Source organism: Mytilus galloprovincialis, chromosome 11 (genome assembly GCF_965363235.1).
Source record: "Mytilus galloprovincialis chromosome 11, xbMytGall1.hap1.1, whole genome shotgun sequence".
Lineage (NCBI taxonomy): Eukaryota > Metazoa > Mollusca > Bivalvia > Mytilida > Mytilidae > Mytilus > Mytilus galloprovincialis.
In genome coordinates, this window is record NC_134848.1 from 53,845,970 (window position 1) to 53,864,017 (window position 18,048).

The window sequence follows — 18,048 nt, forward strand, 5'->3', positions numbered from 1 at the left end:
CGAGGGCAATGCAAAAAAACAATATTATGTGTTACCTCTGGAATATGATTTTTCCTGGATCAACCAATTTTTCTATCTTCCTAACAGAAGGGAAATTAATATGTCTTATTCGAATAATCCATATACACTTTGTAAATATTGTTGTTTCTAAAACCACGCCTGTTTTGGGGAGATCTTGAATATTCATAGAAAATTAATTTTATTTACATACCGGTTCCCGATTATGCTCTCTGTGTTCCATCTCACAGAGACATAACTTGGAAATGTTACCAGTAAATTTACATGTGCATATTGTTTACATTGAACTCTGTGGTAACCTTGCATTCGAGGTGGGGGTAGTTAAGAAAATTAGTGTTAGTTTAAACTCTGAGAAGTTCAGTGCATATAAACGTTGAAAATATGCCGCACAGCCCTATATTTTGACCTTTGAAAAAAATTGTGGTGCAAATGAACTTTCAATTCTAGGATAAGATTTTTTTTCAAAACTTCATGGTAAAAGTGGTATAGTTTAAGCCGTAAAAGGAGTTCCTATGGGAAATTGCATTGTCAATATTTACAGAAATGCAACCTATAGGTTTAAATGTTTGACAGACCAAAATCACCATGCTACATAAAAATGTTTTACAATCAACAATGACAAAGACATAGAAAATAAAAAACAAAATGGACGATAAAACTAGAAAGTGTCACAAAAGGTTAAAACATCTACACCAGGAACAATAAATAATTTGCATGCCCATCCGATTCGATAAAGTCAAATAACACCTTTTCTTTTTTATTAATATAAAAGATCTACCAACAGTGTTCACAGCAGGTCATTATTGCATTTAGCAAAATTATATCAGTTACAACAACAATTAGTTTGGGTTAGAACAAAACTCGGCATGTCAGACATCTTTTCATTAAGTTTGCACAATGTTTTTACTTTTTCGTTATTCCTTGACTGAAAATAGAAATGTTCTTGTTATAAAGGAACGCGCAAAATTTTATAGCTCCTTAATTTCTTTTTTAGAATTTGGATATAATGCAGACAAGCATGCTCTTGGTTTTGGGGATGCTTCTTTTCATAGGTAATATAATTCAGTTAAAAGCTATCTTTTTAAAAAAGAATAACCTTTACCAATCAAAAGAAGCTACATAAATAAAGATAAAAAAAGATATGTAAGGTCGATAACGATCTAACAATGTCTAGGTTAATCTAAATGTAAAGACCAAACGACCAACAACAGTATATAAAACACAAAATCGAAAATAAGGACTTGGCAACAAACACCCTTTACAGAAAATGTGGATGATCATAAGTGGTTCGAAAGAGTAAGCAGATCCTGCTTCAAATGTGGCAACGTCTGTGTTGCTCGTGGCTGTACAACCTTGGTCATACGCTTAATTCATTTGGTCACATTCGCGGCATTGAGACGGAAATGTAGCAATAATTGGAAATTAATCAAAACAAGACGTTATAAATTAAATGCCTCCGAAGGTCTTTTCCTAATCTACCTTCTTCCAGAACGCTCAAAGCAAATATTCGACAGCAAAAGATGTACAAGAACATGTAATAAACCACAAATTCATCTTAGGCAAACGTTGCAGTAGGGAATTAAGATTTTAGTTTCTGTTTAATTTCTTAATATAAACAATTTTTTTTTTATAATTTGTCAAAAATTTCTATCAGTACCGAAGTACTGACTTCTTGGTTGATAACTGATAGTCCACTCGCAGCGGTAACGGCAAATAGTGCTGTAATAAATGAAAACAACACTTAATATTTATTTTTTTGTACTTAATTTATATTAGGGTTTTCAGAACCAGATATTTTTTGTATCAGTGTCAATGAAACATTTAAATAATACCGGAAGTAACGTTTTTCAAACCGGAAGTAAGGAATGATCTCCCCTTTAAAAAAAATTGTATAGAAACCACATACTTATTGGACCAGCCTACATTAAGCTATCATTTGACGCTAGAAATGACATGTTAAACCTAATTTTACTATTTTCATATCAAAATACAAGGGTTTATTAGTGGAAAGACCTTCAACTGTTCTCTGAACAACTGGGTTTTAATTTCAATTTTATCTCTGTTTCAGAATTATCCAATAGAACAGCATTTGCAGGTGAATTGATTCAATATATCCACAAAGAACATTTATTAATCATTAAGTATCAATATTTTATACTAATGGCTGCTGCTTCTATAACGTGTATGTTTTTAAAATTTGCAAATACTGATAGCCTCAAAAAAAGTGTTTTAACTCGTTCAGTTTGTTTGAATTTCAACATGTTGTATTGTCCAAACAATCACATAAGGATGATTTACTTGTGTATAAACATGACAAAATGAAACCAAATAATTTGAATTACATCATACACAATACTTTTTAATAATGTGTTATATATTCTTTTGACGTGGCTCTGTACTTGTACAACGCGTCACTGTGTTATTGTGCGATAGTTAATTGTTGTAATTTTTGTCTTTCATTGTTGCTTATTTGATTTATCTTTATGCCTTTTTGTGTTTCTTAGTTACATATTTGTTTGTTTTATAGTGATTAAGATTATAACACAATGTTGACTGTTGTACCCCTGTTTTGACGGGGTAAAACTTGTTTGCTGGCACAAAACATCCCCTTAAGCAGTGAAAGTTGTGTACACCATTAGAATAGAATATTAATCACTCGGTAAGGGCTTAACATATCAGATATAAAATAAGCACATATAAAAACGCCAACAAAATAGTCCAGATCTGCGATTATTAGCAGTGACTGAAAGATAGTTCAAATCCAAGAACAACTTATAAAACCCATTTAAATCTAAGACTTAAATATCAAGCAGTACACGTTCAACCTCCAGAGTATTTAGTCTAAATAATCGACATATATTAGGGCTGTGAACAAAAGTATTTAGTTAGGTTTTACTTTTCGATACCCAAATTAATATGTATACTGATGGAGTAAAAAAGGAAATTGTTTAAGTACGTTGTTGAATTATAACATTTTATAATAGGTTTATCTAACATGTCTAAATGATTGATAATTTATACTGGATCAATGAGCACCTTATTTCTACTAAGTGTAAGAACATAATTTTTTGGCGGTAATATTTGTTCATGAAAGACATTTTTTGTTGCATTGGTTTTTCATTGGCATGATGCATATCAATTTTAAGTACACTGTGTCTATTTCATTATCTTGTTACCATGACATTTTATTATCTATCGCAAAATGTATATTATGAAGATTTGTTTTAGTACCATTTCTAAGGAAAGTGCGATGAAAATAAAACATCGATATAATATTATTTCGATAGAAATATGCATTTTTGCGATACAATTAATCTTAAATTCTCCTAAAATATGTGATCACATCCGAATTTTAAATCCGAAAAACATGTGTCAACATGTCGCCATCTTGACAACAAATAATTACATCATGTTTTCTGTTAACAACCTTTTTCCTTTACAACTAGTATTTATCTTTAATTTAGAATTATAAATTTCGTAAAATACACAACAGTATGAATTATTCGAAATATTAAGGATTTCTATCCCAGGCATAAATAACCCTTGTCGTATTTTGCACAACTTTGGGGAGTTTTGAGTCCTCAATGCTCTTCAACTTTATACTTGTTTGATTTATAACATTTTTTCATCTGATCGTCACTCATGAGTCTAATGTAGTCGACACGTGCGTCTGGTGTCTTTAATAACTAATAGACATGATACGAAATGTTAAATATTCGACGCTGAGGTTGACAATTACACTTTAAATGCGAGTATCTCATCTTATTTTTTCTTGTACAGCGAAGTTGTTAAAACACATGTCACACTTTGGAATACCAGTATGTGGATATGAAAGTAAACTACGACGGCAGTAGTTGCAAAATATGCATAAGTCGTTATTTTATAATGTATTTAAATTATGTTTTTTCTTCTTTTCAGTGGCGGATTTAAGAGGTCCTCCCTTTTGTGGAAAAAATGGTTGATTATTTAGTGTATCATCGATGCCTGACTGGAGCGTGACCCCCTGCTAGGCAATCAATGCCCCCCCCCCCCTTTATAAATATTTCTGGATCCGCCTCTGCCTATATTCCCAATAAGGAGCACGGGTATAAGTGGGCAAATATAATTGATCATAAAGGAAGTAACAATTGGGTTCAAATGTTTATTTTTTTATATAAATGAATCACGTTTGAAATAGATTTCACAATCAGAAAACAGAATAATTCCATTTAATTTAATTCAAATATTCATTGCCATATAAACTTTAAACATCAAGTTTGTGACATACAAAATAAGTAAAAAATATAACTATAGTATATATATACACAATCATTCAATTATATTAAATAGTTCAGTGTACCCTGTCCTCAGTTCTAAGGACATCTTGATATAGAACCCCAATTTATTTACTAGTGATGGTGTTGATGAAGTGACTTAGATGCATGAATTTTTGTATTAGTTGTTAGTGGCTTTGAACTAGCTGTGAGATAACTGCGAGTACTCTCAGATCTGTTCCTAGTGTGTTTGTTGTTGTTGTTGGGATGTACAAGTACCTGGCCACGTCCACTTGTATTTTTGTCCATTTAATGAGTTAAGCCTTTTTCAACTGAATTTTATAGTTCGTTCTTATGTGGTACTGTTATACCACTCCCCGGATTAGGGGAGGGTAGGGATCCCGCTATCATGTTTAACCCCGCCACATTATGTATGTATGTGCCTGTCCCAAGTTAGGAGCCTGTAATTCAGTGGTTGTCGTTTGTTTATGTGTTAAATATTTGTTTTTCGTTCATTTTTTGTACATAAATAGGGCCGTTAGTTATCTCGTTTGAAGTGTTTTACATTGTCTTTTCGGGGCCTTTTAAAGCTGACTATGCCGTATGGGCTTTGTTCAATGTTGAAGGCCGTACAGTAACCTTTAGTTGTTAATTTCTGTGTCATTTTGGTCTCTTGTGGGCAGTTGTCTCATTGGCAATCATACCACATCTTCTTTTTATATATGAGTATAAAAATCAATGTTTCTTTTTCAGATAAATCTTTAACAGAAAAGTTTTACCCCAAGTTGTCAAAAATATTATTTCTTAGTTCCCTATTTAATTTTCAATCTAATATGAAGTGTTTTTCGTTTTCTTATTAGTTACATTTAAGGCATTATCTCTGCTCTATATGAATGTTTGAATGTCTGCCCTTTTCTACATTTAAATTATGGTCACTAATTTTTACTTTTATTATTTATTTTCTTTAAGTAAAGTTTGACGTTCTTAAATTGTCTTCAAAACATAAATTTTTATTAAGGTTCTTATATAAATAAAGTTTACTTTTTCATCATTGTTTTGCATCTTATAATGTATAAAATATTCGAAGTAGTTGGTAGAGTTTTTTTTATTTAAAATTGAAATAAACTAGTATCTTGTTGAATATGTGCTATAATTGAATTAAGTTCACTTAAAATATTTTATCAATAGGTAAAGCAGGAGTATATAATAGGCGAGACTTTATATATCTTATGAGATCACTCTAGCACATTTTTTTATGTAGGAAATAAAAAGAATTGTTTAACATCTGAGAAAGTTTAACATAGGTATGGCCTTTTTATTTTAATGGAATGTTGGACATTGATGCTGACAGTGAAGAGTATATAATCATACTTCCCACCAAAAATAATAGAGATGTATCCAAAAACATACACATTAGTTGAGATAACATAAATTTGAATCTGTAAAAGGGATATTATCATGAAAGTTATAACGCACAAAATAAACAAATTATTCTTGGCATTCAAATGAATAATTATCTAACATTTTAAACATGTCTGTGCTTTTGGTACCAGAAAAAAGATTAAGTCTCAATACTTGATTTTTGTTTGCATCATTTGAGTATCAATTTTAAGAAAGGGCTTTTTACACCATATGTGCCGGACAACACGGTATACGAGCTGCAATATATGACTGACTATCACCTAAATCAATTTCATATTCTTTATGTTAAATTTTGAAGGATGTCTAAAGGAAACGATTTCATGCCAATAACAGTACGTGCCAATACTCGATCAAGTTAAAGACACTTGTACATTTCTCTGTCCCTTTAGAATACAAAAAGAAGGATCTACTCGATTGAAATATAAACTTTGTCTAAAGATACCAGTAGCATCTTGATTTGTGTGGAGTGCCCTTTGTGTATAACTGTATAACAGAAACGTTATTTGACACTTAACATGAAAACAGGTTGAGAACAAACCCTATATATGGTAGATATGCCTGTATAGAGGGATTATCCTTATTTAGAGGGAACACATTATCTAAAGACGGATATATTGGTTATAACTGGATTTAAAGCACCGGAAAATGACAAATTGGTATTTTCTGGTTATTTTGGCTATAATCTTAAGTATGTTTGTATCAATTATTGCATTTTACTAAATGTGGGTTACCTAGTTTTTCTGCTAATGTGACAGAACATGCAATCCACTGTGTACCTATCATAGCAAAATACGGTTGGCCTTTAAATCTTATGTTAAATCTAACAATAGAAATCTTTAGAAGGATCGTCCCTCTTTACATGTATAATCACAATATAGAAGGTGCATTCCCAACTTTGAAAAGGCTTTATCATCACTTCACGTGCCTATCTGTCTTTTTATATTTTTTTATATATAATTGTCGTTCATATAGTAAGACAATAACAATACCAAGGAGTAAACAAAGACTCTCAAAACTAAAGGACATATAATAAATCTGACATTAAAAATATTCACGTCGTTATTTAATGTACATATTATTTTATTGGAAGAATAATATTTCATTATAAAATGAAATATATATGTAGGAGTATTTGTCGTTAACAACGTAACGGATCTTTTTAATTTAAGGTTTGTTAATATTTATGCAATATGCTACAACATAATATTGCGGTCAAAATGCCTCCAACACAGTACACAGATACATAATTATTATTATTTTGTTGAAGGAAAGGCTCCCAATGTCACAATGAATTCAACATACTTTTCCTGGGAAGCTGGACAGACCGTCATTCTAAGGTGTTATGTGTCATCGTCTGAAGACGCTACTGAATCAGTATTCTGGATTTTTGAAACCAGTAATGGATTCAAAACAATAACACCATCAACTAATTCAGATAAATACAGAGGAAGCAGTGTATCTTATCCATCACTTATAATATTAAATCTTACATATGCTGATAGTGGAAGCTATAGGTGTGCAGCAACAAACGAATATGGAACAGGGATTAGCAAAACGGCATTATTTTTAAATGTCACAGGTATTTTGCATTCTAGTAAATATTAAAACACAAGTATACACATACTTTAAACACACGAAGTGTTTCGTTACAGTGTCAAATGTGTAAATCTATTCCCAAAATAGTCAACGTAAATTTACAGCGATGTTAAAATTATATCGTTCAAATTCTGGAGTACGGGAACAAAATAAAACCAGATAGTCTTTTCTTTTGTTACATCTTCTGACATCAGACTCGGACTTCTCTTGAATTGAATTTTAAATGTACGTATTGTTATGCGTTTACTTTTCTACATTGGCTAGAGGTATATGGGGAGGGTTGAGTTCTCATAACCCCGCCGCATTTTTGCGCCTGTCCCAAGTCAGGAGCCTCTGGTCTTTGTTAGTCTTGTATTATTTTAATTTTTGTTTCTTGTGTACAATTTGGAAATTAGTATGGCGTTCATTATCACTGAACTAGTATATATTTGTTTAGGGGCCAGCTGAAAGACGCCTCCGGGTGCGGGAATTTCTCGTTACATTGAAGACCTGTTGGTGACCTTCTGCTGTTGTTTTTCCTATGGTCGGGTTGTTGTCTCTTTGATACATTCCCCATTTCCATTCTCAATTTTATTGCAATGTAATGTTGTTTGTTGTATTCTACCGTAAAACGTTTGGCAAAACAAAACCTTACCTGATTCTCAGACCATAACCGATCTTACTAAATTACTAATCTATACTAGTCCTTTTTTTGCAATTTAAAATAAAAACATCGATAAATGGAATGTTTAAACATCTGAAAGGAGTATAAGTATAAAGAAGTATTGACGCATTTTTTAGTTTATGCCAATAAAACATAAACATGATAAAACAGTTTTTTTCTTACCTTTCAAGGGGCATTATCTGTCAAATTCATGATCTCTTTGTTTCCCCACCTTGTTATGCTTTAGTCCACAAATGATAGTTAAAATGCAAACATTCGTTACTGCAACTACATCTTATTCATTGAATATATGAATAATATACCATTTTGTTATGTTTTGTATATCATGATGAAAAAGAGATGTCCTACAATTTTTTTTTTTTTTTGGGGGGGGGGTTCAAATTGATACGCTAAAAAATGAAGTTGTCTCGTATCCGAATGGTTCATTACAGGGAAATCACTGAGTGTAACAGCAACCAGACTATTTTACAACGTAGAATTGGGAGACAATGTTACACTTGGTGTTTCAATATATCCACAAGAAAGTGTTTTACTCTCGGTCCAATGGGTATTCCATCATAAAGGAATAGAACAAAAAATTAACGTCAGTGGAAGTGCGAAGTATTTCGGAAGTTCATTAGAAAGACCTTCACTGCTTATAATAAATCTTAAAACTGATGACATAGGGAACTACAGATGTATCGCTGAAAGTTCTTATGGCACAGGAGAAAGTGGTCAAATTGTACTTCAAATTAAAGGTAATTATGGACATGATGAACTTTAATATTAATAGTAAAACATGTCAAAGCAATATTTTTATGAAATATTTGTTTCAATAACATTTTTCGCTTTCAAATTTACAGTTTTTATCTTAGTTAAATTTTCAGCACTGAGATTGTATAACCTTCAGTTTTATATATATGACAATATAAATCACTTTCATTAAAAATAAATTGTGCTTTGAATACAACTGAACACGTTACATTGTATTCAATTTAAAGTTTAACGTTTGTGTTATTAATAAATTGCACTCACCTGCTGATATTAAATGATATCTTAATATATGCCGGAACTTTGTTTGAAGGCTAACTAGAACTTATCGTTTTCGATAAATGGACGCTTTGCTTTGTATTACAATTCCAACGACCACACAGTATTAGTGGAGTAGCCGTTTGTTAATTTTCAAATACACGGTTCACAATTACGCTTTAAAAGAACCTGTTCAATAGATAGAACAAATTAACACATATCATCAAAGGAAAAAGAACAGTCAGAGCTTTAATGGTTCACGAGGCGATAACGTTAACGTTATCAAATTTGCTACGCTTATGATCATATACACATGGAAAAAAGTATTACAACAACAAATTGAAATTGAAATTATAAAAAACACTCTTTATTTTTTTGTGATATAATATAATTTGTTAAAATAGAACTAGTTAAACATGATTTAAGGTAGATTCATGGTATACCGCCATCTTGGATTGTACAATCACAGTACAAAATCGGTCTAGCTATTTTTCCAAATCAGCAAATTTGGAAACAGATTTGCAATTTAAAGGTTAGACTGTTTATTTATATAAAGAAAACTTGTTGATTTATTGTATTATTTAAAATATTTTAACAAATATCAACATTTTTGGTTTTTAAATTCATTTTTTTCAAATGAGCCATTTAAGGGGAGATAACTCTTTTAGTACAAAATTTATACTGGGCTAATAGGGAAATTTTTTATTTTTACTTGTGGCAAGAAAACAAGTTCGGTGACACCATGTTTTCTTTTTATTTTCTTAAAGCATGTTATGAAACCTATCTTCTCACAATTTATTTCAAAATTCTATCTCATAGAATTTTTTTTATGCACTCTTATGTGTTTTTTCATGAACAAAGTAACCAAATTTAGGCAACTTTCAACGACTCATAGCTTGAAAAATAGCACGGTGACCCATACTTTTTATTATATTTTTCAAAAAAGCATAGTAAAATCATCATTTTGGCAAATTATAAGAAAATTCTGTCTCAAAAAACATTTACTTATGATCTACCTTAAATATCACCTGAGTTTGATCAATAATTATCGACTCGATAAGTTCTTATCTGCACATGCAGCTACTGTACCCGTAAACAGTAAGACAGGTGTTTGAATCCTCATTGTTTTCAACACTTTAAATAACCAAGTTTATAAAGTTATGTGATTGACATCTTGTAATGGGTCCTCCACAACTCTTAACCGCAGTAAGATGGCAGATTATCAGCATGAGAGAAGCAGGAATGTCGCTGCGACAACCTCACGTATTGTTGGTCATCACCATTCCACTATAAGTTGTTTTGAGAATACAAATCAGGCAATAAACGATGTTAAAGACTATCCGAGATCAAAAAGACCTACTATGCCATCTGCTAGGGAAAATCAAGCATAATGAAGCTTGGTCAGAAAGAAACCCATTGCATACAATACAATCCTAAAAAGAGGGTGGTGGGCATACAGAAGCCTTTTAACAAAAATTGTTCGAGTTTGACTCATCGCTACTGGTTATCGTGCGATAAGACCATTTCGGGGACCTTTTCTTACGAACAGACACACAGTTGTCTGTATCCAATGTAGTGCAAAGCTCGCAAAAGTTAGAAATTAGCATCGTGAAGGAAGATCCATTGTTCCAATGGAATTCGGTTTATCTTCCTTGGCCCGATCGTAGCCCGGATTTGAACCATATCGAGCATATATGGGACACTATTGGGCGTAATGTGCGCAAAAGAACATTCCAGTCCAAACACGTGATGAAATAAACAATGCCCTTCATCAGAAATGGTTGCTGCTACCCTAGCAACAAATGAGTCGATTTATTGCAAGTATCAGAAGACTTTAAGTGGCGGTTAACCGTTTGAATGGAGGCTGCGCACAAAGCACTAATTTTTTGGCGTATAATGATCAACCTTGATGTGAACAATCATCTTAAGAAAAATTTTGAAATGTCTGACATTGTAAAGTTCGACTACAGTAAAAGTTGTAAAATGCTGTTTTTGTACAAAAAAAACACTTCATTTTGTTTTTAAAATTGTGGTTACATAAATAATTTCTTTTTCAAACATTTTTTGTTCGTTAAAATGCCAATGTAATCATAAACTATGTGTCAATATAATTTTACATATATTTTATTATATTCCATCCAAAATAAAAGGCTGATTTTTAAAGTTTTAAAAAATCAAGGTGTTGCAATACTTTTTTCCATGTGTATACTTGTATCATGTCCGAACATTACACGATTATGAAAACTACAAATGGCATTCATCAGTAACTATTAATATTCAAAAGATGATGAATCATTGGGGTTCATTCAATAAAAAAAATACCAATACTAAGCAAGCGTTGTTGCATATGTGTTCATCCATTAACCTCATGTAATCCAGAAGACGTGCACCAAAAAAAACTACCAACCTATTTTTACATATTAGATAGGCTAACGACGTTTCAGCAAACAAACACAGTTTGAAAAGTATTTTTTTAATATGTATAATATATGGTGTTCATGTTTGTCATTTAGAATATATAAACTTGTAATAGATATGGGACTTAAACTTGTTTACAATATTTTGCTGGTTCTTGGAAACGAAATCACAGTATTCAAACAGTTTGCATTTTGTTTTATTCTTATTAAAAATCTTAATTACTATGTTTTATCAAAATGCAAATTGCTTTTAGATTATCTTCCGTTAGTAGAAATAGATCAACAAGAATATCTTGGAAATTTTAAAAGTAGTATAGTCATTGAATGTTCAATTGCATCGCCTGACAGTGAAATACATTCTGTGTCTTGGATATTTCACGACATCGACAACGATTTACAAATGCAAATAAAAGCGAGTTCAAAGTATGATATAGGGTTATATTCCAACCCATCTCTTTTGATCAAGAACTTAAGCGTTTCTGACGAAGGACTGTAAAAAGGTATTGCTTCGAATGCGTTTGAAACTGGGTATAGTAATTGGACATTACTCAAAGTTCAAGGTAATTTTCGTATTTTTCCCTGCTTCCTTCATTACATTTAACCAAATACGTACAATTTTATCTAAAGCAGAGAAAAACTAATTAATATATTTCATATCATTTAGGAAATGCCTGTACCAAGTTGGGTACCAAGTCGGGTATATTTTTTCTTTCGTTCCATTAGTTCATATAGTGGTGTTTAATTTTGTCAGATTTTATGAAATTGTCTCTGAATTTACCTTTGATATTGTTGGTCAAACTTTTTTTTGGTGAATACTTAGGTTTAAACCACCATTGTTTACATTAGTAATTGCCAGTACCAAGTCAGGAATACGACATATGTTTTTTCTCTATTTGATCTGTTTTAACTTTTTTGCCGTTATATAATGGACTCTTATTCGATATTCGTTATTTTTTCTGTCTATGAAGAAATAACATAAAAAATTTGGTGCACACTGAAGAACGCGCGTAGCGGGTTATTTAACAGTGTGCACCAAATTTTTTATGTTATTTCGAATAGACAGAAAAAATATTACAATCATTTCTTATAATTTAATTCTAAATCCCATTCTAAACAATAGAAAACCATGAAAAACGTTGATGACGTCACGGTCACATGACTAAATTATGTTTTTTGGGCTCATAAGAAAGTAATATCAGCCAATCAGAAGACGCGTTACGTCCAAAATTAATTTTTTTGGGGTTAATTTACCTTTTTTATGATACGTAACACAGTATTCCATTATAGTTAAACAACAAAAAAAACAAACAGGTGTTGTTTTTCTTCTAAACTTTGTTCCCATTAGTGGTAAGTGAAGGCAACAGTAGTATACCGCTGTTCAAAACTCGTAAATCTATGGACAAGAAACAAAATTGGGGTAACAAACTAAAACTGAGGTAAACGCATTAAATATAAGAGGAGAACAACGACACAACATTTAAATGTATCACACACAGAAACGGACTAAGCATTAGACAAAATCCTAAGGCTTGTTTACAATTGATGAAGGCGTCATTTCATATACCTTATTACTCAATGCAAGGCTACATGACTTCGACTAAACATTGAATTTCCTCTTTAAGATCTTACTAGTATGGCATTCGATGAAGTTGGTCCTTTTTTTCGATTGACGTTTATCATTTATCATTTAAAACATAAGTATCAAAATTTTAATCTAGAAAAATGCTATAAAAAAATTGGATTTGGCAGCCTACCATTCATTATATTTCAACTAAATATCAAACGAAGTTGAACTCATTCTATATTCATTTGCTTATAAAAATTAAAATCACAAAAAAATCGGCGAAAAATTGAAAAAAAGGAAAGTCCTTAATCATTTGGCGAAATCAAAAGGTCAAACACGTCAAACGAATTGATAACTGTAGTAAACCACAGATAAGTACTACATTTGTTTTAGGACATTAATAAAAAAAAAAACAACACTAAATTGATTTGTTTTGATTATTGTCCACTTCGTCGTTGTTTTCATTGGTTGTTTTCTTGCTGTGTTCTGTCATTTATTAATGAACATATTTCAAAAATAAGGACGATCAATATATGTCTTATACAGGCGACAAAAGTTTACCAATTTTCAAATTTTGGAATCGCACTTAGGAGAGACAAATCAAGATAAACAACAATGGCAATTGATCAAATTTACGTGCAACTACAACACCGTTCTTGTTGGTATCTTTTTTAGATTCATTTGCATGCTTGTTGTAATGTTTTATTCAGTTGTGATGTATGTTTACCAAGGTTCTGACTGAGGAATCGGAACATTAACCTAGTATGTGTATTTTACCATCATAAACAGATTTACTAGCAATGAAAGAAATATTTATTCTATCATTATCTATGCAAATGACTCTACCAAGTAAAAGACAATAACATTTGTTTTCGTCGTTTATCAAAATGGAATGGTATTGTCAGTTTGTTTTTGCCTTGTGATAGTGCATATCTCTTTATTATCTTTCGCCTCCATTTCTATTCTTTTTATGAACTAAAATAAACACGTTAGATTTTGTCAGTTTTGAATTTACTTTAAAATCTGATATTTTGTAAATAGTCTATTTGCATAACGAAGGAAACAATTTGTGTAACGTAGCGGGGAAGCAATATGTCATACGAATGAAATAATGTATTGTTAAGGTCCGTTTAACACTAATAATTTCAAAATTTTGAAAAAAAATTTAAAATTTTAGGCTTTGATAAATTTGATCAAAGTTTTAAAATATCAAAATTCCAATTTTTTTTAAAGTTTTAAAATTTTGAAATTATCACCAAATAATGAAAATTTTAGAATACGCTATGTCGTTTTAAAATTTGATAATTTAGATATTTGATCAGACTTTAAAAGCACTAAGCTTAACGTGCAGTTTGAATATTTTGCTTTTTGAAAGTTTGCTGGTTTTTTTTATTAAGATATCATAGCTAAAAAATAAGCAAAAAGAGGGGTACTTGTAAACACGCATCTGATTATGATCATTCTTTGTTAGGAATAAAAACCACGAACTATATCAAATCATTTTGATTACAAAATCAATAATTAAAAGAAGAAATCGTTTTTGTATATAAACAAATTAGACATCACATGGGATAAAAGTATCCTGGATTTTAAAGGTTTTGCATCTATTAAAAAAGATATTTAAACCTATTAAAACCGGAATCAAACAAGTTGGTCTCTAATATAAGCTTAGCGTTTGAGATATATGATTAAATGCTATTTGATTTCCTTAGCCCCGAACATTTAGGAGTAACATTGAAAACTGATAAACTCGCAGTAGGCCGAATAGTAGTATTCGACTTTTGAGCGTTCCTGATGAAGGTAGGTCCAGAAAAGTGCTTCAGTGGCATGCAATTTGTAACGTTATTTTTTCATTTTCTTTCGCAATATGTCGTTTGGATATTTCTTATATAGTATCATACAGTTTATGCACTTTCTATTTTTGCCCGTTTTAAAGAGAAACAATTTACTTTGTAAGATTTATCTCCTCATTAACTGTTTATCATATGTTTGCATCTCCTTTGTAACAGAAAAAGATATCGATAAAATGTATTTTACAAATTGTTTGTTACATCCTATGAAATGTTTGACTAATTCAAATTAAAGCGATTCGATGACATTTTATATGAGTTATCTATCTTACGAAATAAATTGATCGCCATGTGTTATTAAATCATAAACCTTTAACCGTATAAGCCTGGAATGCTTTTATTTGAGGCCCCGAGGTCCTAACTAAGAAAATAAGGTCAAGGTCAAAGGTCAAGTGTAAGTTCTTAATTGTGACTTTTCATTGTCTTTGGATTTTCTCCAACACTTTAACAGCTATATATATATAAAAGAACAAGTGCAAACTGATTGCTTTATGGTTATGAAGATATGATACATTTGGTATGATACAATCTGATGGCATCTTATAGGAGTTAGTACCCCTAAAATGCCTTATTATAAGTTTAATTGATTATAACTTCAACTTGGTTCTTTATAAAGACATACGACCTTTAACAGTGGGTGACATGTGGCTTGAAAAATGACAATCGAAAACCACCTTAATAAAAACAAACGTAGCCTTTTTTGCACTTTCGTCACGTAAAAAAAACCGGAAGCAATACATTTTGTAAATTAGATTAATTTACTAACCATTAAAAACAAGAAGTGACTTTCAATAAACCGGAAGTGGCCAATTATCACCTGGTTTACAGGCAAAAATATATTTTTGAAATCAATGTGAATGAAGCTATCATATGAGACCGGAAGTGACATTTATTTCACCGGAAGTAGCTAATTATCTTCCGTATTTCACTCAAAAGTAAATAAAACCACTTATTTATCTTATCAGTATGACGAAACTTGTGATTGGATGCCTATTTTAATTTTGAGTAAACAGAAACTAGCTTGTTTTCAATAACATTGCAAATTGATGTGGAAAGACCTTCAATTCTTCGCTGAACAATTGATTTTGATCTTTTATAGTTATTTTATATTATTATAATGTTTTATTGTTCTTATAGATATTCCCAGTGTCGATATTGGCTCTGAAGCACTCAATTCATCGTATGGAGATTCAGTTACTTTAGAATGTAACGTATCTTCACAAACAGCTTTAAACAAAATCTACTGGGAGCGGAATTCCAGTGGAAACGTTATAACCATTACGTCAGACACCACTGGAATACATGGGGTTTCTATTGCAAACCCAGGACTTACAATTAACGTAACAACTAACTCCGACTCTGGATTTTACACCTGTGTAGCTGAGAATAGTTATGGGATTGGCAAAAGTATTCCTATAAGACTTGATATTGAAGGAGGTTATTTTTCAATAAATTTTACCTTTTTTTACCTATATACAAATGAATCTGTGAGCAATTATATTGATATCAAGCTTAATCTTGTACAAATGTTTATTCAAATTTTAAATAAGTTGTACATTGAATATCTCATACACCCATATTTGTGATTTGTTCAAATGGTTTATTACATATGATCTGTGAAATTCTAAATGATTAAAAATATTCTGGTTTATACTAGCAAATTTACAGTGCAACAATGAAACAAACCTTATTTATTAATTTATTTTAATGACAGGGATACCAGTAGTCAAAGTTCATGAAACAGTTGTAAACGCAGTGTATGGCATTAGTGTCACTTTGCATGTTACAATAAACTCGGCACCTGAACATTTTAGTATTTATTGGACAAAATTTGTGGGTAATGCAACTGAAATGATACACAACGGAATGATTGGAACAAGTGGTGGAAATATCTCCTCACCGTCACTCACCATACGTTTTCCAACTGCCTCAAATGTTGGAATATACAAATGTTATGCAAAAAATGTGCTTGGATTAGGATCAAGTGTAAATATTTCGTTGGTAGTTGTAGGAGGTAAATGAAATTATATGTATCACTTCAGAATAGAATTTACCCAGACACCTTTCTTAATTCCATAGTAGTCGTTTGTTACTATTATATCTGTAGACTCTAGATTTTACTGTAGACATATTGAAAATAAACTCCTTGATTTTCCTCATCTTAAAAATTCAAACTTCGGTGACATTGTTGGCCACATGCTCGAGTTAGATGTCTTCATTTGATTGACAGTACGAGAGAATTTTATTGACACACTAAAATCATCTTACAAGAATTTTACATTATTTTGTAAGAGTCTAGCAATTGGTGCTGCTTTACCTTCTAGGTTTTTAGATATTTTATAAGATTGAACTTGGGGTTAACAGCATAAAATAGAATTGTTTTTTTTACCAGAAGACGTAATTAAAAGCATCCATGTGGTTCTGATATTTCACATTCGCAGTTGTGTTATTCAGGCTACCTTTTAACCTTAATAAAACCCTTAACTCGGCCTTGTTTTCATCGGAAGTCTGTATTATGAATACCATTGGCTTTCTTGTCAATAATCATATCAATTGAATAGATATGTCAATACAAGACTTAAATGAAAAAAGTAATATTTTGTCGTTTTGTATCATTTAAAATATTGTTGTTTAGTTGATTTCAACAAACAAAGCATTTTTTGTATGCCCTATTTATGGCAGTATTTAAACAATATTCATCTGTTCTAGATATTCCGACAGCAAAAGTTGAAGTAAGAGAACAAACTGCACACTTTGGAGAAGAAATCACTATACAGTGTACGGTCCAATCTGATCCACATCATGCAACAGTATATTGGGAAAAGAGAAATGGTGACAAAATAACAACACTTACTTCTCAAACAAAAGGCATACGTGGCATAACTATTGTTGTACCATCTTTAACGATTATGTTTGTAACATCAACAGATAATGGAACCTACACTTGTTATGCCGAAAATAGTGTAGGTGTTGGTAAAAGTAAGACTATAAAGCTAAACGTAATTGCTGGTAAGTAACTAAGTTCATTTCGCCTGTAAAATAGACGACTTATATTAACCATACCATTTTATTTTGAATGCATCCATCCAACATACGGCTAAATCATATACCATTCGAACTTCATATTTAAACTTCAGAAAATATCTAGATTTTATTGCAATTTTATGATTTTTGGAAGTTTTTTTTAAGAAATACCATTTTCTGTATATAAAGCGAAATCAACATTTAAGTTTCCATTTGTTTTGGAATTATTGTA

General features: G+C 31.2%; 1 protein-coding gene across 1 annotated transcript; it reads left to right on the forward strand.

The window, feature by feature from the left end:
- The first annotated feature begins 6,980 nt into the window (after window positions 1-6,980).
- Window positions 6,981-17,809, forward strand: LOC143050819 (contactin-4-like). Its single transcript, XM_076223931.1, has 5 exons — window positions 6,981-7,272; window positions 8,385-8,690; window positions 15,930-16,229; window positions 16,507-16,806; window positions 17,502-17,809. Exons 1-5 carry the CDS (start codon window positions 6,981-6,983, stop codon window positions 17,807-17,809), a joined length of 1,506 nt encoding a protein of 501 aa, XP_076080046.1.
- Window positions 17,810-18,048: the final 239 nt, after the last annotated feature.

Coding starts and splice junctions, on each gene's coding strand:
- LOC143050819 (XM_076223931.1), top strand. CDS start 6,981: ATGAATTCAACATACTTTTCCTGGGAAGCTGGACAGACCGTCATTCTA. Junction 8,691..15,929: donor AATTGTACTTCAAATTAAAG/GTAATTATGGAC, acceptor TTGTTCTTATAG/ATATTCCCAGTGTCGATATT. Junction 16,230..16,506: donor AAGACTTGATATTGAAGGAG/GTTATTTTTCAA, acceptor TTTTAATGACAG/GGATACCAGTAGTCAAAGTT.